Here is a 20780-nt window from a genome sequence, read left to right on the forward strand (position 1 = left end):
GGGACTCCTGACCTTACATTGAAAGTCAACAGGGACGGATCCGTTTGCAATTGCACCATATTGTGTCAACGTCAAACGGATCCGTCCCCATTGACTTGCATTGTAAGTCAGGACGGATCCGTTTGGCTCCGCACGGCCAGGCGGACACCAAAACGACTTTTTTTTCATGTCCGTGGATCTTCCAAAAATCAAGGGAGACCCACGGACGAAAAAACGATCACGGAACAACGGAAATCCGTTTTGCGGACCGCAAAAAAAAACGTCCGTGTGCATGAGCCCTTTAGGGCCCCTAAAATGCAAGGGCAGCATAAATACCCCACAAGTGACCCCATTTCAGAAAGAAGACACCCCAAGGTATTCCGTGAGGGGTATGGTGAGTTTATGTAAAATTTTATTTTTTGTCACAATTTAGTGGAATAAGACTTTCCACAAAAAAAAAAAATATCATTTTCCGCTAACTTGTGACAAAAAATAAAAAACTTCCATGAACTCACTATGCCCATCAGCGAATACCTTAGGGTGTCTACTTTCCGAAATGCGGTCATTTGTGGGGTGTTTCTACTGTCTGGGAATTGTAGAACCTCAGGAAACATGACAGGTGCTCAGAAAGTCAGAGCTGCTTCAAAATGCGTAAATTCACATTTTTGCACCATAGTTTGTAAACGCTATAACTGTTACCCAAACCAATAAATATACACTTATTGCATTTTTTTTTTATCAAAGACATGTAGAACAATAAATTTAGAGAAAAATTTATATAGAAATGTAGTTTTATTTGAAAAATTTTACAACAAAGTGAAAAATTTCATTTTTTTGCAAATATTTCGGTCAATTTTGATTAATATCAAAAAAAGTCAAAATGTCAGCAGCAATGAAATACCACCAAATGAAAGCTCTATTAGTGAGAAGAAAAGGAGGTAAAATTCATTTGGGTGGTAAGTTGTATGACCGAGCAATAAACCGTGAAAGTAGTGTAGTGCAGAATTGTAAAAAGTGGTCTGGTCATTAAGGGGGTTTAAGCTAGGGGAGCTCAGGTGGTTAAAGGGAACCTGTCACCTGGATTTTGGGTATAGAGTTGAGGACATGGGTTGCTAGATGGCCACTAGCACATCCACAATACCCATTCCCCATAGCTCTGTGTGCTTTTATTGTGTAAAAAAAACTATTTGATGCATATGCAAATTAACCTGAGATGAGTCCTGTCCCTGACTCATCTCACATACAGGACTCATCTCAGGTTAATTTGCATATGCAAATAGTTTTTTTTGCACAATAAAAGCACACAGAGCTATGGGGACTGGGTATTGCGGATGTGCTAGCGGCGATCTAGCAACCCATGTCCTCAGCTCTATACATTAAATCCCGGGGACAGGTTCCCTTTAATTTGCCCTTTCATTCAATCCTTCTGCTTTAATAACTTGTCCCACATTTCAGCTCGATCACATTGCAGCCATTGACCTCCCTTGGATGTGGTATCTCTTTCTCACACTCCCTCTCCGGCGTGGAACCCTGATTCGCCGATAACCATGATCAACATGGTACGCTCAGAAAAGAACTCCTAAAGTTGATAGAGAAGATATCAAAATGGATCGTGGACATCACGGGGACGTGCGATTAGGCAGAATTTATCTAGAGTCAACAAAGCGGCAGCACCTGTCTAACGTTTCCAAATCCAAAATACCCCAGTGACATTCCCTATAATTTTTTATTAATCATTCCAATAACAGGACATCTTAAGAGTCCTGTATTGTTATTTATAGTCACTACCTCCCCGAGTCGGGAGGTAGTGACTACCTCCTTTCCTTAAATTCTTCCGTTTTAATAGCTTCTCTCACATTTCCGCTCGATCACAATTAAATTTCATCCATTGATCTCCCTTGGATGTGGTCTCTCTTTCTCACGCTTTCTCACGGGATCAGGGCCCTCCTGGCGGATGCTGGAGTCTCAGACGCCGACATAGTGGTGGAGATGCTGCCTCAGAGCTGCATGAGCACCACTTTCATTTCTCCCGGCGCCTGACTTCACCTTGATGTGTCCGGCATGTTGCGACATAGCTCCGCCTTCCCCGCCTGTCAGCCCAGAGGATCAATGCAGCACCGGCTTTCGCAGCACACACGCGCGTCCCAAATAGATACGACATCAGCGGTCTGCTTCCTACCTCAAAAGTGGAAGGGGGACCGCGATAGTAAGAAGCGCAGGCCCCAGTATGAGCCAGAGTGAGCGTCCATGTTGCCCCCACTGCTCAGTCTTAACCACGGGAAGGCAGCACGGGATGATGAAGGTAAAAAAGCCTAGGAATATTCCTCTCCCCACCGGGTGGCCTCGCTCTGTATGCTTATCCCGTAGGGCAGGAATAACACTAAGGGTGAGGAGGTTTGGGGGCAATTTAAACTCACTCTGTATATTCCTGACCCTATAGAGGTCAAGGGTCATCTCACTTGTGGCCGTCATGGTGGATGGAATGGAAAATGTGGCGCAAGCGAGCTGAATTTTGGCGCACGTCTCCATGAAAGTAGGCAAATTGTGGCGCAACTCACCACTCAAAACAGAGACCGAAAAGTACTCCAGCCCTTAGGTGGCATTGAAATTAGACGGTTTTTACAACAAAATCTGGCACAGAATAAGGAGCACATACCTAAATTGGTTGGAAATCAGGCCCAAAAGTTAGGCTCAACAGGAATAAATGCCTCCAAAACAGTTGCAAAAATAAGCTGGTAAATGAGACTTAAAAATAAGACAGTCGGAAACAGGCATTTTACAGGCGCAGACACTTTAGTAAATGTGTCCCATAGAATTTTAGGTTTTCATTAGACGTAATCCATAATCAACATTAAAAGAAATAAGCGCATGAAATAGATCACTCTATGTGTAATGAATCTATATACCCGATGAAACCCTAATACAGATCATAAAGTAGTTGGAAAGTTTAAAAACCTAAGTGCAACACTCCGTTATTAGCAAAAGTGCAAACGTTCTTGAATAAATCCCTATTACCTAGAATTTCATGGTTAGGGCGGAAAAGCGTATTGACCTCTTACATCCTACCCCAAATACTTTATATGTTTCGCTCCCTCCCAATAACAATACCCAGATCATTCCTGAACAGATTGAGATCTATTATGGGAAAATATCTATGGGGTAACAAAAATGCTAGATTACCTCATTCTCTACTTATAAGGAAGAAGAGACATGGAGGAATCTCTCTGCCGGATATCTCCGCCTATGTTCAGGCAATCCATCTAGAGAGATGGTTGATTTTAACTAGAACTGGAGATAATCCTCTACATGTACGCTTTGAAAGAGAGATACTGGGGAAAAATAGTACGCACTTGTTATGGCATAAACCTCCAACTTCAAACACTCAGGAAATTATAAGTATTATAACTAAGAGTACTATTAAGGAGTGTCAGAGGTCATTAGCGTTAAACCTTAGCAAAGGAGATCTATTCCCTATTACACCTCTCAATATTTTGCCCTATGTCCTATCAGATAGAATTATAGAGGCCAACCCGGTATGGGATTCTGTATCAGAGCTCAAAGTAGGGGACCTTTTGAAACTGCCTCTCACCACTGATATCTTTGAATCTCTCAGAGGGGAGCCACCTGGAGTAGGATCAGATATTCAAAAATGGGACTTTGAAGTAACATGCAAAAAGTTTAACTTATCTAAAAAACATTCGAAGATAGATCCATCTTGGTTAGAGACTATGGTTCTATTGCCAAAATTGCCAACTAAAACTTTATCCTTAATATACAGACAGATTCTAGAAAAAAAGAGGAGATAATCCGCCCACTTACCTTAAAGAATGGGAGAAGGAACTAGGGATAAGCCTTGATGACCCTATCAGAGCTTTTATTCTGTCACATTCACATGGTTTCTCCAGATGTGTCAGAGTGCAGGAGAATTCACTCAAAACCTTAACCAGATGGTACCGTACACCTGAATTTCTCCGGAAAATCCACTTAATCAGCTCCAGTGAATGTTGGAGATGTAAGGAGGATGTGGGTAGCATTTCCCATATATGGTGGCATTGTCATAAAATTAGACAGTTTTGGGATTCAGTGGAGGAGACTATGAATAGGATCTGCTCAGGAAACCTGTCACTCACTGCCCCCTTAGTTCTGTTGTGGAGGCCAGAGGGCAACTTTACTCCTAATAAAAATAATCTACAGACACATATGATAACAGCCGCCAAGTTATTGGTCCCAGCTTTATGGAGAACTACAGAACCGCCTACTATAGCCATGTGGTATGAGAAAATGAATCACTTATGCAGAATGGAGGAATTAACCAGTTGGGAGTCTCACAATAGACAGAGGTTTTTGAAAACTTGGCAACCTTGGTTGTCGCATATGGTTACTCAACAGGAACAGTGACCCTGGGATAACGTCATACGGAAGAATTAGAGGAGCAGAACTCCTGACAACCCAGAGGGGAATTAATCTGTTTGTAAGAATAGGCTCTATATTAACATGGGTCTCAAGATATAGTTACAGCTTTTGCGGAAGGAAAACAGATATATAACACACTTTTCTCTGGTAGATAGACTTCAGAATGTGGTTGACCAGGTATAGATAGTGAACCACCTCGACTCTTAGGTTTTTTGTCTAACAATTTTGTATTGGTTTTTTAAACCCAATTTTAGTTATGTTAAATTATTTTATGTATGTTCATTTAAGTGGGAAATCCATTGTATGGTACCTGCAATCTCACAATGCATGATAAGTTAGGTTTGCGAACCACTTGTTATCTTTGGATAGAGGTTATACTTGTGACTTGCACTAACTTGCCATTTAGACCAGTTGCACTGGTCATGCCTTTTTCCTAAATACTTAAAAAGTATATGTGACAATATGATTTTATGTTGAAAACTTTAATAAAAAGAGAATGTTTAAAAAAAAAAAACCTAAGTGCAAATTAAAGGGGTTGTCCAGCGGTTAAAAGGGTTTTTCGGAATTTTATTGATAGATAAGGATAGGTCACCAATATCAGATTGGCGAGCGCAGCCTTCCCTTCATTGTTTACCTGCTCACCGTCGACATCACAGCGGTGAGCAGGTGTAATTACAAGTCGTCCCATTCACTTCTATGGGACGGCTCCTTCCCATTCAAGTGTATAGGAACAAGCCGTTCCATTGAAGTGAATGGGACAGCTTGTCTCGCGGCTGTGATGTCGACAGCGAGCAGGTAAACAATGAAGGGAGGACTGCAGCCTTCTCTTCAACCAGCTGATCAGCGTGGGTGCTGGGAGTTGGCCCCCCGCCGATCCGATATTGATGACCTATCCTTAGGAAAACCTAGAAAACCCCTTCAATATTTATAACTATCAGTATAGGCAATCAATATCTGATCGGTGGGGTCTCAACACCCGGCACCCCCACAATCAGCTGTTAGAAGAGGTGGTGGTGCTCCATGTGAACGCCACTTCCTCTTCATTACACTGCATTTCCTCTCTGTAGAGCAATGTAATACACATACTCGCTCTATTCAAGTGAATAGAGGAAATGCTTGTAATTACACTACGCCACCGCTCCACAGGAGACAAGACGTAGTGTGAAGACCAGGTGCGCCGCCTCCTCGTCAAACAGCTGATCGGAAGTCGGACCCCTGCCGATCAGATATTGATGATAGGGCTGAAACGAATACTCGATTAAATCAAGTAACTCGACACAAAAAATACTCGCTGCAAATTTTTTGCATCGAGGATTCGTTTGTGCCATGTGACTACGGAGCATGAGTGAAGCGCTTGCTATTACTCACGCTCCATGGTCTCCCGCTGCCCGGCACCGCACTGTATCCTGACATACACACATCGTCAGGATGTAGGGCACGTAAGCGCTCACTCTGACCTGACGCTGTGTGATGTACAGAGCGTGAAGAAGACGATGCAACTGCGGAGTGTCTGCGGTGCCCCTACAGGAAAGTTACGCGTTTTACTTCACTGGCGCTGGGGACTGATAGCTAGAAAGGGGAGATGATGGCACTGGGGGGGGGGGGGGGGGGGGGACCCCGATGGCAGCGGACGGAGTGGCCTAATGGTGCTGTGAGGATTGATGGTATGGGGGGGAATGATGGTATGGGGGGGGGGTATGAGTTTTTATAAAGGAAAACATTCTTTTAATTAGTTTTTTCTTATTAGAGTACTCGATTAAGTACTCTGAGTAATCTGGAAAATACTTGATTACAAAAATAAATCGATAGCTGCAGACTAATTGATGACCTATCCTGAGATAGGTCACCAATATTAACATTAACGGCTGGACGACTCCTTTAAGGCTCTGCATTCTGAAGTCTAAAAGATTAGCTATGAGTTTTTCAGGTTTGCCAAACGTATTACTTTTCCATCCACATATCAATGACTTCCCATACACTGAGAAACGTTACTGTGACATGAGTCCCAGAATCCCTCACCTCTCCAGTCAGCACACAGATGATCTCCAGGGTGAGACTTAATATCATCTCCATAACTGTACTCCCACCCTTGTCCATCATTTGTGAAATATGCCGAAGTTCCCGCAGTGGACTGTAGGGCATGTGGGAGCGCCGTCCAGGACCCTGCAGTGGATTAAATAAAGATTACTTTCAGCCTACGTCTAACCCGATAAGAATATTGGGGGAAGGACTGAGTGGTTTGGAGTTGTTAATACCATGGAAGCAATCCTGATGCCTTCATCATATTATGTCACCAGTGGACTATGTTGTGTCCACTTCTCTGGGTGTAAACTACAAGATGCACAAAGCAGGTTATGACCCTTATCAGTAATAACTGATACATATCTGCTGGCTGCCAAGCTAAGCTTATAGACACCATTAGGACGTTTATCAAACTGGTATAAAGGAAAACTGGTTTAGCTGCCCCTAGCAACCAATCAGATTCCACCTTTCATTTTCCAATGGGCAACTAAGCCATTTTTCCTATACACTAGTTTGATAAATCTCCCCCCATATCTTTACTTTAGGGTCATGGTGATAGCCCTATTTTTCAAGAAGGGCAAACTAGGTGAAACAAAGTGCCTGCACGCGGTGCAGATTACGTGCGTTTTTTCTGCACAGATTTTTGTGTGGAAAAAAAATTGCGTAATACAGTACCAGCAAAGTGTATGAGATTGGACAAATCTCATGTACACTTTGCTTTTCTTCAACAGTCGTTTGCATGAGCCCTAAGGGTGAGATTTGAGGAAAACCTGCACAAAAAAAAAAAAAAACAACAACATAAAAACCACACAAAAAACATGGCTCCGTGCCACACCGTATCTCCTAGATTGCAGACCCATTCAAGTGAATGGGTCCACATTCGTAATACGGCGCACACGGTGCCCCATGCCTGTATTTCGGTCCGCAATATACAGGGAGTGCAGAATTATTAGGCAAATGAGTATTTTGACCACATCATCCTCTTTATGCATGTTGTCTTACTCCAAGCTGTATAGGCTCGAAAGCCTACTACCAATTAAGCATATTAGGTGATGTGCATCTCTGTAATGAGAAGGGATGTGGTCTAATGACATCAACACCCTATATTAGGTGTGCATAATTATTAGGCAACTTCCTTTCCTTTGGCAAAATGGGTCAAAAGAAGGACTTGACAGGCTCAGAAAAGTCAAAAATAGTGAGATATCTTGCAGAGGGATGCAGCACTCTTAAAATTGCAAAGCTTCTGAAGCGTGATCATCGAACAATCAAGCGTTTCATTCAAAATAGTCAACAGGGTCGCAAGAAGCGTGTGGAAAAACCAAGGCGCAAAATAACTGCCCATGAACTGAGAAAAGTCAAGCGTGCAGCTGCCAAGATGCCACTTGCCACCAGTTTGGCCATATTTCAGAGCTGCAACATCACTGGAGTGCCCAAAAGCACAAGGTGTGCAATACTCAGAGACATGGCCAAGGTAAGAAAGGCTGAAAGACAACCACCACTGAACAAGACACACAAGCTGAAACGTCAAGACTGGGCCAAGAAATATCTCAAGACTGATTTTTCTAAGGTTTTATGGACTGATGAAATGAGAGTGAGTCTTGATGGGCCAGATGGATGGGCCCGTGGCTGGATTGGTAAAGGGCAGAGAGCTCCAGTCCGACTCAGACGCCAGCAAGGTGGAGGTGGAGTACTGGTTTGGGCTGGTATCATCAAAGATGAGCTTGTGGGGCCTTTTCGGGTTGAGGATGGAGTCAAGCTCAACTCCCAGTCCTACTGCTAGTTTCTGGAAGACACCTTCTTCAAGCAGTGGTACAGGAAGAAGTCTGCATCCTTCAAGAAAAACATGATTTTCATGCAGGACAATGCTCCATCACACGCGTCCAAGTACTCCACAGCGTGGCTGGCAAGAAAGGGTATAAAAGAAGAAAATCTAATGACATGGCCTCCTTGTTCACCTGATCTGAACCCCATTGAGAACCTGTGGTCCATCATCAAATGTGAGATTTACAAGGAGGGAAAACAGTACACCACTCTGAACAGTGTCTGGGAGGCTGTGGTTGCTGCTGCACGCAATGTTGATGGTGAACAGATCAAAATACTGACAGAATCCATGGATGGCAGGCTTTTGAGTGTCCTTGCAAAGAAAGGTGGCTATATTGGTCACTGATTTGTTTTTGTTTTTGAATGTCAGAAATGTATATTTGTGAATGTTGAGATGTTATATTGGTTTCACTGGTAAAAATAAATAATTGAAATGGGTATATATGTTTTTTGTTAAGTTGCCTAATAACTATGCACAGTAATAGTCACCTGCACACACAGATATCCCCCTAAAATAGCTAAAACTAAAAACAAACTAAAAACTACTTCCAAAAATATTCAGCTTTGATATTAATGAGTTTTTTGGGTTCATTGAGAACATGGTTGTTGTTCAATAATAAAATTAATCCTCAAAAATACAACTTGCCTAATAATTCTGCACTCCCTGTATGAAGCTGCTACAGACGTGTGCATGAGGCCTAAATCTACACTGTGTGAAGCCACCCATAGCCTATGTTCACATCTGTGTTGGAAGCACCTTTAGGGCCACATGGTGGACTCTGCTTGTCCAGTAAAATTGCAGGCCTTCTAATGAAACCAAGTAAAGAGAAGAAACTCCCACGGCGCAAAAAACAGTCTTTGATGATATAAACTTGATTTAATAATTCGGCTGGTGGTACAACGCGTTTCGGGGCAGAAGACACCCCTTTATCAGGTACAAACTGTATGAGCAGTTTGTACCTGATGAAGGGGTGTCTTCTGCCCCGAAACGCGTTGCACCACCAGCCGAATTATTAAATCAAGTTTATATTATCAAAGACAGTTTTTTGCGCCGTGGGAGTTTCTTCTCTTTACTTGGATCTATCCGCCTTCTTGGGGACTCCAGGCATCCCTACGTGGAAGTGCGTACATCCCTGGCTGCATGACCATCTGCCTTGGGGGCCTTTTATGACCCCCTTCAAGCCTTCAGTAGTGTTGTGCCTATTGATTGCACAACACATTAAGGTGAGCCTCGAATTTGGAGTATCTTTTGTTAATTTACTTAACTGGACTGTACTACCCTATGGTGCGCCTTTTGTGTTTTTCATAGAGAAACACCGCCTGTCACGTTCTAATGAAACCAGGCAGCTCCTGTATAGTCAACTGGAGTCCATTGAGGGCCGTTAATTTCTATTATTTGACAGAAACACTGCGTCTGTTATCACTGTTCGGAAAAGAACAGAAGGAATAATAACTGGAGATATGAACAATTCTCTCTATCATTTTCAAGATCTCTGTTTGCTGTCAGTGAATACAAACATTTTTGTTTGCACCTCTAAAGCCTTATTCACACATCAGTGTTTTGGTCAGTGATTTCTATCAGTGATTGTGAGCAAATATCGTGTCCACAAATACTGGACAAAAATGATGATTACTTACCAGTAATTAAATTTTCCATCACCCATTACAGCACCACGTGAGAGAGGATCCGCCCCCCACAGACAGGTAACCTACAGAATAAAAGGGCGGACACTCTCCTCCCAATTCAGTGTGATATCCAAGCATTTTTAAAAAAAAAAAAATTTATGCTACACCGTGTAAATATAGAACCAACACACAGAAAAGAAAACCCCAACAGGGAGGGAATATAAGGGTGCAGTCATGGGCTCTGGAAAATCAAATTACCGGTAAGTAATCATCATTTTTCCCTTCACCCATGACAGCACCACGAGAGAGTTCCCAAAGGAAAAATCAGGGTGGGAGAGTAGAAAGGAGAACCTTTTCCCCAAAGGAGGAACCTGAAGGAGAAGAAGAATTCAGATCCAGACGGTAGTGTTTAAAAAGGTGAGGTTTTTGACAGAACTGGATTCAATTGGTTCAAATGGGGGGGGGGGGGGGGGGGGAGAGAAGAGTTAGGGCTTTTAAGACTAGGTCCAAATCCCAAGGGGGAGGTCTAGCTGGCGCTATTGGGGTTAAATGCCCTACTGCCCTAAAAGAATCTTGAAACCTATGGGCATTCTGCTATGTCCTGATTAAACAGAGCTGAAAGGGCTGAGACATGAACTTTTTAAAAGGTATTACTTGCAAGCCCCCAGGTTCAGGTTCAGACCCTTTTAAAGAAATTCGAATATTAAATGGATGGGCACTGAAGGTGGAATTTCATTTATCTGGATATGCCCAAAATCTAAAAATTTCTGCCACACCCTAGCATATATGGCAACAGTTATTTTCTTTCTACTCTTAAGAAGGATTGGAGAATCCCTTCCTTTCTAACAGGAACATCTCAAGTTCCAGGCAGTTAGGTGGAGATTTCTTAAAGGGAAACTGACAGCCCCAAAAAGCATATTTAGGTATATATATGAGAGTACAGGTCTTATAAAGTGTATTAGAATCATCTAAGTATCCCCCCTGTCCACCTTATAAATACAGTAAAATGAAGTTTTAGAACCTGCTTGAATAGTGTTCAATCTGCCCAAGGGGCGGCGTTTCATCTCAACTTGCGCCCAGCCAGCCTCGCCCAACTGCCGTTTGAAGCGCCGCCCAGCTCATCAATATTCACTTCGCTGGGCGGCGCACTAATCAGCACTAATCATATCGCGCCTGTGCACTAATTAACCCCTTTTGAGATGTAACAGAGTAGCGCTCTGAAGCGCTGCTATGAACTGTGCCCGGCGCATGCGCATAAAGCAGAGGCTGCATCGGTCTCTTAGAATCAGACTGTGCGCAGGCGCGATGCGATCCCGGCCAGTGAGGGTGCCGGGCGCATGTGCTGAAGATGAGCCGGAGGCCGATGCCCATAGTATTGTTTTGGGCATGCGCCGGATCTTGCGTCGGGGACACTAGTAGCCGCCCAGCGAAGTGAATATTGATGAGCTGGGCGGCGCTTCAAACGGCAGTTGGGGCGAGGCTGGCTGGGCGCAAGTTGAGATGAAACGCCGCCCCTTGGGCAGATTGAAGACGATTCAAGCAGGTTATAAAACTTCAGTTTACTGTAGTTATAAAGGTGGACAGGGGGGATACTTAGATGATTCTAATACACTTTATAAGACCTGTACTGTCATATATATACATAAATATGCTTTTTGGGCCTGTCAGTGTCCCTTTAAGTCTGGATGAACTACTGGACCCTGGCTCAACAGGCCCCGGATCTCTGGAAGGACCCATGGCTCCGATATAGACATGATCCAGAGCCACGTGAACCAAGATCTCCTTGGCCAAAAGGGAGCAATGAGAATGACCCTTGCTCTGTCTTCTCTGATCTTTCGCAACACGCGAGGAATCAAGGGAAGAGGAGGAAATGCATAGGCCAGGGGAAAGTTCCATTTCTGCACCAGAGAATCGATTCCACAGGGGGATGCCGCTGGATCTAGGGAAAATAACTTTTGAACTCTCTTGTTCTGGTGAGTAGCAAATAAATCTATCTCCGGCTGTCCCCAGAGGGCTGTTATCTCTCTGAACATAGAAACATAGAATGTGTCAGCAGATAAGAACCATTCGGCCCATCCAGTCTGCCCAATATACTAAATACTATGGATAGCCCCTGGCCCTATCTTATATGAAGGATAGCCTTATGCCTATCCCATGCATGCTTAAACTCCTTCACTGTATTTGCAGCTACCACTTCTGCAGGAAGGCTATTCCATGCATCCTCTACTCTCTCAGTAAAGTAATACTTCCCGATATTACTTTTAAACCTTTGACCCTCTAATTTAAAACTAGAGGCTCAAAGGTTAAAAAGTAATATCAGGAAGTATTAGGCTACTTTCACACTTGCGTTTTTCTTTTCCGGCATAGAGTTCCGTCACAGGGGCTCTATACCGGAAAAGAACTGATCAGGTATGTCCCCATGCATTCTGAATGGAGAGTAATCCGTTCAGTTTGCATCAGGATGTCTTCAGTTCAGTCGTTTTGACTGATCAGGCAAAAGAGAAAACCGTAGCATGCTACGGTTTTATCTCCGGCTAAAAAAACTGAAGACTTGCCTGAATGCCAGATCCGGCATTTTTTCCCATAGGAATGTATTAGTGTCGGATCCGGCATTCAGAATACCGGATCCGTCCTTCCGGTATGCGCATGCGCAGACTGAAAAAAAGGTGAAAAAATAAATGCCGGATCCGTTTTTGCCGGATGACACCGGAAAGACGGATCCGGCATTTCAATGCATTTTTTCGACTGATCAGGCATTTTTAAGACTGATCAGGATCCTGATCAGTCTTACTAATGCCATCAGTTAGCATACATTTTGCCTGATCCGGCAGGCAGTTACGGCGACGGAACTGCTTGCCGGATCTCTCTGCCGCAAGTGTGAAAGTAGCCTAACTTTACTGAGAGAGTAGTGGATGCATGGAATAGCCTTCCTGCAGAAGTGGTAGCTGCAAATACAGTGAAGGAGTTTAAGCATGCATGGGATAGGCATAAGGCCATCCTTCATATAAGATAAGATGGAAGGATCTAAAGCCCACTCGCCCTGAGAGAGACTGTGACGACTGAGAAAGTCTGCTTGTTTGTTGTCCACACCTCTTATATGTACCGCCGATATTGATGCACAGTCTCTTTCTGCCAGAAAGAGAATCTTCCTGGCTTCCTGCATTAGAGTCCTGCACCTCGTACCTCCCTGCTTGTTCAGGTATGATACAACTGTACTGTTGTCTGTCATAACCCTTAAATTCTTGCCTCTTATCATTGGGAAAGTAGAATCCATTGCCAGGCGAACAGCTGTTAATTCTTTCAGGTTGGAAGACCCTTTTTTTTTAATACTGCTCCACTGACCCTGAAGTGAAATTTCCTGAATGTGCGCATCCCACCCCCAGGGACTCGCATCCGTAGTTAGGCATACTATGTCTTCTAGTCTCCATAGCACCCCTTGAACTAGATTTTCCCTCTCCAGCCACCAAGTCAAGTCCTGGAGAGTACCATCTGAGATTTTCACCTTCTTCTGTAGAGAATCGTTCTTCTCCCAGCGAGACAGAATCTCCCACTGCAGGGCTCTTGAGTGGAGCTGCGCCCATCGCACGGCCGGAATACACGATGTGAGTGATCCCAGGATAGACATTCCTTTCCTTAGTGTGACCACTGGATTCCTAATCAGATGCCAGATCTTTTTCTGGATGAGAATTAACTTCTCTTCTGGTAAAAAACATTTCTGGCATGAAGAGTCTAAAATCAACCCCAGAAAGGACTGTCTCCTGGTGGGACATGGCCTTGACTTTTCTTGGTTTACAATCCAACCTAGTTTGTCTAGGATCTTTGACACTATCTGTACTGCCATCCTGCAAGCATATTCTGTTTCTCCTACAATTAAAAAATCGTCCAGGTATGGTATGAAAAGGACAATCTTTCTCCCTTATGTGAGCTATTTCTGCAATGATTTTTGTAAAAACTTTTGGGGCCATAGAAAGGCCAAAACGGTAGAGCCTGGAACTGAAAATGTCTCAACCGACCTACTTTGACAGCGACTCTTAGGAACATTTGATGTTCTGGAAAAATCGGGATGTGAAAATATGCATCTTTGAGATCTAGCACTGCCATGAAGCAGTGAGGGAAGAGTAAGTTTGTGACAGATTTTATAGTCTCCATCTTGAATTTCTTTATCTGAAGAAAAAGGTTTAATTTTTTTAAGTTTATTATTTCCCTGAATGAGCCATCTTGTTTCTTTACCAGGAACAGGGGGGAGTAATATCCCTCGCCTATCTTTTTCTGCCACCGGGATTAAAACTGATTTTTATAATAATTTTAGAACTTCGTTTTCCATAGCAGAAACACCTAATGTTGAGGGCTGATCTTTTGTAGGCAAGAATCTTACTAAAGGGGCATGACTGAATTCTAACTTTAATCCGTTGAGAATGGTTTCCAGAATCCACAGACTTGAGGAAATTCGGGCCCAAGCATGAAAGAAATTTCTTAATCTGCCCCCTACCTGTCCCCTGGCGTCATTGTTGATCTTGTTTCTTTTTGTCCCCAAAGGACTGATTGAAGAAAAAACTTCTACCCTTCCTTTGGTTACGAAATCTATCTTCTCTGGACTTTTATTCTGACCACTTCTGAAGGGCCGCTTTGTCTAATAAATCATCCAGGGCAGGCCCAAATAGGTATTCCCCTTCACAAGGGACACCGCATAGCTTGTTCTTTGGTGGAAGGTCGCCAACCCAATTCTTCAGCCAAAGAGCCCTGCGTGCTGAATTAGACAAAGTGGCGGACTTTTCTGCCAGAATCGGCAGAGGCATCTGCCAGGAAGTCGGCTGCCTTTTTTATTGTTGACAGGGATGCTAGAATTTCCTCTCTAGGGCATCTATTCTTTAGTTGGTCCTCTAACTCTGATAACCATACTATAAGAGACCGGGCTGTACAAGTAGAAGCTATGCTTTGTCTAAACAAGGAAGTTGAGGCCTCTCAAGCTCCCTTAAGAAAAGTGTCGGCTTTCTTATCTAATGGATCCTTTAACATTCCCATATCAACAAAGGGCAACACTGTTTTCCTGGAGACTTTGGAGATTGCCACGTCCACCTTAGGAGCTTTATCCCAGATAGCACAGTCCTCCTCCTTAAATGGATATTTTCGTTTGAGATTTTTTTATAGATAAAAACCCCCTTATTAGGCTTTCTCCACACCCCTTTAATCAAGGCAGTAACATTTTTATGAACTGGGAAAGTACTGTGGTGTTGGAATTCTAGCCCCCCAAACATAATGTCCTGTATAGACCTGGGCTCTTATCTCCTCCATGCACATAGTAGCACGCACAGCTTTTAGGAGTTTCTCTGTATCCTCCATGGGAAAGCACGGCCTGCCGCTAGTTTCACCTTCCTCAGCAGACGACAGGGAAGACTCGCTACAATATCCAAATAAGGAGGAATGAATCTTCATCTGAAGATGATAATTGCTCCTGTGCCGACTCCCTGCGCTTCATTCTAGGGTCTTTCTCCCCCCCCCTTTCTTGGACGATAGGGTAGAATTGACCTCAGATCCAACCAATTGCTGCAGACATACATAAAAAGATGGTGACTCTTCTGCCATTGTTTTATCAATGCACGGCTGACACATTTTCTTCTCCCAGTCAGAAGACAGACCCACTTTACGCAGAGCACATTCTTTATGCCTCTTTTTAGACACCACCTTCCTAGGTGCAAAACAGCAGTACAAGTGTATCAGCACACAAAATCTAAGCTAAAAGCCCAGAACACTCACCCCCTTAGAGGTACCGATGCAGGAGGGAGCGCAGACTCCTCAGTGAGTTTGTCCTCCTCCATGGTGCAGCAGCTGGCAGCCCGTGAACACTCTCCTGCAATAGCCTGTGCCGGACGCCAGAGAAAAAACTCACAGCGCGCCTCTTAATAGGCGTATCCTGATGAGGCCACGACCGACGCAGTGCGCCGATCACGTGACCAGAAAGGACTTCCTCGGCACTCTGCCGGAAGCTCCTCCTCCTCCCTCTTGTATCGGCATTCGTGCCTCAAACGATCCTCAGGCACCGTAAGCTCCAGCACACATCAACCCCTCCGGGGATTCACTGCGCCTCTGCCCGTCCTCATAGCATCCTGCCGATGCCTCTCCTAGCTTCAGGACCGCAGGTATTGAGGGGATAGTATCCATGGAAGCACCGCCAGAGGGAAGGACCTGTAAGGAAAGAAAAGCTGCAGGCTTCCCCAGAGACAGGAAACCACACTGAATTGGGAGGAGAGTGTCCGCCCTTTTATTCTGTAGGTTTCCTGTCTGTGGGGGCGGATCCTCTCTCACGTGGTGCTGTCATGGGTGAAGGGAAAAATAGTCATTTCTATCATAGGGCTAGCCGAATGCATTCCGCAAAATGTGTGTTTTACAGATCCACAACTTGCGGACTGCAAAACATCGTTGTGTGAACGTACCCTAAAGCATAAAGTCTCATTCACACGTCAGTGATTTCCATCAGCGATTGTGAGCCAAAACCAGGGTTGGAGCCTCCGCAGACATAAGTTATAAAGGAAAGGTCTGCACCTGATCTGTGCATAGACTCGCACCTGGTTTTGGCTCAAAATCACTGACCAAACACTGGGGCACATTTATCAAGCTCACCTTTTTTGGAATAAAAAAAAAAAGTCTTTCTTCAATTTGTGTCTCATTTATTATCCCTTAAAGTAGGGATCGACCGATTATCGGTTTGGCCGATATTATCAGCCGATATTGAGGATTTTGAACGTTATCGGTATCGGCATCTATTTTGCCGATATTCCGATAACGTATTGCTCTCAGCGCTCTCTGTGTTCCCTCCGCAGCACAGGGGAGAAGGAAGCCGTGTCTCCCTCCCCCTGTGCTGCTGCCGCCAATGAGAGGAGAGAACATAGAGGAGGGGCGGGGCTGTGGCCGCTGCGCCACCAATGAAGATAAGCCTTTCATTCATTCATATACAGGAGGCGGGAGCTGGCTGCAGAATCACATAGCCGGCTCCCGACCTCTATGAACTGTAGCTGCGATCCGCGGTAGTTAACTCCTCAGGTGCCGCGGATCGCAGCTACAGTTCATAGAGGTCGGGAGCCGGCTATGTGATTCTGCAGCCAGCATGATTGAGAGACTTATCTTCATTGGTGGCGCAGTGCGCCCCCCCCCCCAATATGAATCATTGGTGGCGCAGTGCCCCCCCCCATCCCAATCCCGGCCAATAGTAAAAACATTGGTGGCGCAGTGCGCCCCCCCCCCCCCCCCCCCCACCATTACTCATTGGTGGCAGTGGCCACAGGATCCCCTCTCCCGTGCTCCTCCGATCGGAGCCCCAGCTGTGTAAGCCTGGAGCTCCGATCGGTTACCATGGCAGCCAGGACGCTATTGAAGCCCTGGCTGCCATGTTCAGCTCCCTGCTGCTGTGTGCACTATGCACAGAGCAGCAGGGACAGTGTGAGCTCCTATTCACCCTGATAGAGATCTATCAGGGGGAATAGGACAAGGGTTCTAGTCCCTAAGGGGGCTAAAAGTTTATAAAAAAAAAAACACAAAAAATATTAAGTATAAATGAAAAAGATTTATAAAAAAAAAAAAAATACACATTAACAATAAACAAAAAAATACACATTAACAATAAACAAAAAAATACACATTAACAATAAACATTAATTTTCAGCAGATTTGTGTAGGAATTTATTTTTTTTCTCAAAAATGAAAATTCCCAGAATATCGGTATAAATTATCGGCTATCGGCCTGAAAGTTCACAAATTATCGGTATCGGCCCTAAAAAATCAATATCGGTCGATCCCTACCTTAAAGGTAACCTGTCACCGGGATTTTGTGTATAGAGCTGAGGACATGGGTTGCTAGATGGCCACTAGCACATCCGCAATACCCAGTCCCCATAGCTCTGTGTGCTTATATTGTGCAAAAAAAACGATTTGATACATATGCAAATTAACCTGAGATGAGTCGTGTCCCTGACTCATCTCACATACAGGACACATCTCAGGTCAATTTGCATATGTATCAAATCTGTTTTTTTTACACAATAAACGCACACAGAGCTAAGGGGACTGGGTATTGCGGATGTGCTAGCGGCCATCTAGCAACCCATGTCCTCAGCTCTATACCCAAAATCCAGGTGACAGGTTCCCTTTAAAGAGGACCTTTCACCACTCCTGACATGCCTGGTTTAATAGCTTCATGCATTTCCAATGTAATAACAATTCTGGAGCCTCTATTCTTATAGCTCTGTGTTGTGCCATTCCTTTATTATTTCTACTAGATGTTATGAATGAATTGCTAGCAGTCTGCAGTAAGGGTACAGAGGGGAGGTACCCAGTTGGGGGGAGGGTGTACCTGCACAGACTCACTCCATCCAATCAGTGCTGCCATTGTCAGACTATGCAGAGACACCCCCAACTGTTTACCTCCCCTCTGTAGTTTCTCACATACAATTCAGCCACCATTCATTGGTATTATGATCAAGCGTATGAGGAAAAAGTTACTCACGCTTCAGAAGTATCTTCAATATATTTGTAGCTTTATTCTTCTTGATAAAAGACATATATGGCTCACAGGACGCTGAGCTATACCACACTAGTTCATGCGTGACGTTTCGGGGGTCACAACCCCTTACTCATGACTGAATATACTAGGGATCGACCGATATTGATTTTTTAGGGCCGATACTGATAATTTGTGAACTTTCAGGCTGATAGCCGATAATTTATACCGATATTCAGTGAATTTTCATTTTTGAAAAAGAAAAATTCCTACACAAATCTGCTGAAATTGAATATGTTTATTGTTAATGTGTAGTTTTTTTTTGTTGTAAATCTTTCTCTCATTTATACTTAATATTTTATTTATTTATTTTTTTTACTAACTTTTAGCCCCCTTAGGGCTCTTTCACACCTGCGTTATTGTCTTCCGGCATAGAGTTCCGTCGTCGGGGCTCTATGCCGGAAGAATACTGATCAGGATTATCCTAATGCATTCTGAATGGAGAGAAATCCGTTCAGGATGCATCAGGATGTCTTCAGTTCCGGTACGGAACGTTTTTTGGCCGGAGAAAATACCGCAGCATGCTGCGCTTTTTGCTCCGGCCAAAAATCCTGAAGACTTGCCGCAAGGCCGGATCCGGGATCAATGCCCATTGAAAGGCATTGATCCGGACCCGGCCTTAAGCTAAACGTCGTTTCGGCGCATTGCCGGACCCGACATTTAGCTTTTTCAGAGTGGTTACCATGGCTGCCGGGACGCTAAAGTCCTGACAGCCATGGTAAGTGTAGCAGGGAGCGGGGGAGCAGTATACTTACCGTCCGTGCGGCTCCCCGGGCGCTCCAGAGTGACGTCAGGGCGCCCCAAGCGCATGGATCATGTGATCACATGGATCACGTCATCCATGCGCATGGGGCGCTCTGACGTCATTCTGGAGCGCCCGGGGAGCCGCACGGACTGTAAGTATACTGCTCCCCCGCTCCTACTATGGCAACCAGGACTTTAATAGCGTCCTGGGTGCCATAGTAACACTGAAAGCATTTGGAAGACGGTTCCGTCTTCAAATGCTTTCAGTACACTTGCGTTGTTACGGATCCGGCAGGCACCTCCGGCAACGGAAGTGCATGCCGGATCCCAACAACGCAAGTGTAAAAGAGGCCTAAGGGACTAGAACCCTTGTCCTATTCACCCTGATAGATCTCTATTTACTGCTTCCTTCTCCCCTGTGCTGCTGAGGGAACACGGAGAGCGCTGAGAGCAGCGCCATCTATGTTCCCCATACGTTATCGGTATATCCGCAAAATAGATGCAGATACCGATAACGGTCAAAATCCTGAATATCGGCCGATAATATTGGTAAAACCGATAATCGGTCGATCCCTAGAATATACCACCTCTCTGTACCCTCTGTATTACATGGGGAATGCATGAAGCTATTAAACAGACATGTCAGGAGCGGTGAAAGGTCCTATTTAATAAATTTGGTTTGTCTTTTAAGTCTGACATCATATTCACTAAAACTGGTCTACATAGTATGTGCACGAAAATTTGGTGCAAGAGAACTGAATTTTGGCACACCTTTCCATGAAAGTAGGCAAATTGGTGCTAATCACCACTCAAAACAGAGACAGAAAAGTACTCCAGCCCTTAGGTGGCGTAGAAATAAGACCGTTTTCACAACAAAATCTGGCGCAAAGTAAGGCGCACCTAGGGATAGGATAGAAATTAGGCGCAAAAGTTAGAAAACCTTTAAAAAATAGGCTCAAAGGGTGCAAAAACAGCTGGTAAATGAGACTTAAAAAAATAAGACAGTTGTAAATGTGCCCCACTAAGGCTAGGGCTACACGACGACATTTGTCGCGCAACAATTTTTATAATGATAGTCTATGGTGTCGCACTGCGACATGCTGCGACACGACAGTAGCAAAAAATCCACCCAAGATGCGACACCATAGACTATCATTATAAAAATTGTCGCGCGACACATGTTGCAGTGTAGATGTGCCCTATGTGTCGCATGACATATTGTCACGCGACACATGTCGTCGTGTAGCCCTAGCCCGATTGAGTGAATATGGCATAAAGCTTTAAGCTTTAAGCCTCATTCACACGTCAGTGTTCGGTCAGTGATTTTCATCAGTGATTGTGAGCCAAAACCAGGACTGGAGCTTCCACAGACTTATGGGATCTGCATCTGTTCTGTGTTTTGAGCTGCACCTCTTTCGGTTGTATTTTATCTGTGTCGGACAGACTTTTCTATTTAATCGCATTTATTGTTAGGTTTACGCCTTGGCTTAGCCCCCTTTCACACGAGCGAGCTTTCCGCGCGGGTGCAATGTGTGACCTGAACGCATAGCACCCGCACTGAATCCGGACCTATTCATTTCAATGGGTCTGTGACTTACATGAGCGTTTTTTTTTCACGCATCAG

At 44.4% G+C, this 20780-nt stretch overlaps 2 protein-coding genes across 4 annotated transcripts in view; one reads left to right on the top strand and one right to left on the bottom strand.

The window, feature by feature from the left end:
• Window positions 1-20780, top strand: part of LOC121006072 (zinc finger protein 287-like) — a 519245-nt gene that overhangs the window by 320525 nt on the left and 177940 nt on the right. The window lies entirely within an intron of this gene.
• Window positions 1-20780, bottom strand: part of LOC121006068 (oocyte zinc finger protein XlCOF7.1-like) — a 35576-nt gene that overhangs the window by 13293 nt on the left and 1503 nt on the right. For 2 of the 3 annotated variants that reach the window (XM_040438959.1, XM_040438958.1), the window contains exon 2: window positions 6412-6555. The exons of the other annotated variant lie outside the window; for it this stretch is intronic. In XM_040438959.1, the coding sequence (XP_040294893.1) occupies window positions 6412-6534 (123 nt within the window). In that variant the 5' untranslated portion in view covers window positions 6535-6555. The remainder of the gene's footprint in view (window positions 1-6411; window positions 6556-20780) is intronic. 3 annotated transcript variants of the gene reach the window in all.

Source organism: Bufo bufo, chromosome 6 (genome assembly GCF_905171765.1).
Source record: "Bufo bufo chromosome 6, aBufBuf1.1, whole genome shotgun sequence".
NCBI classification, from domain to species: domain Eukaryota; kingdom Metazoa; phylum Chordata; class Amphibia; order Anura; family Bufonidae; genus Bufo; species Bufo bufo.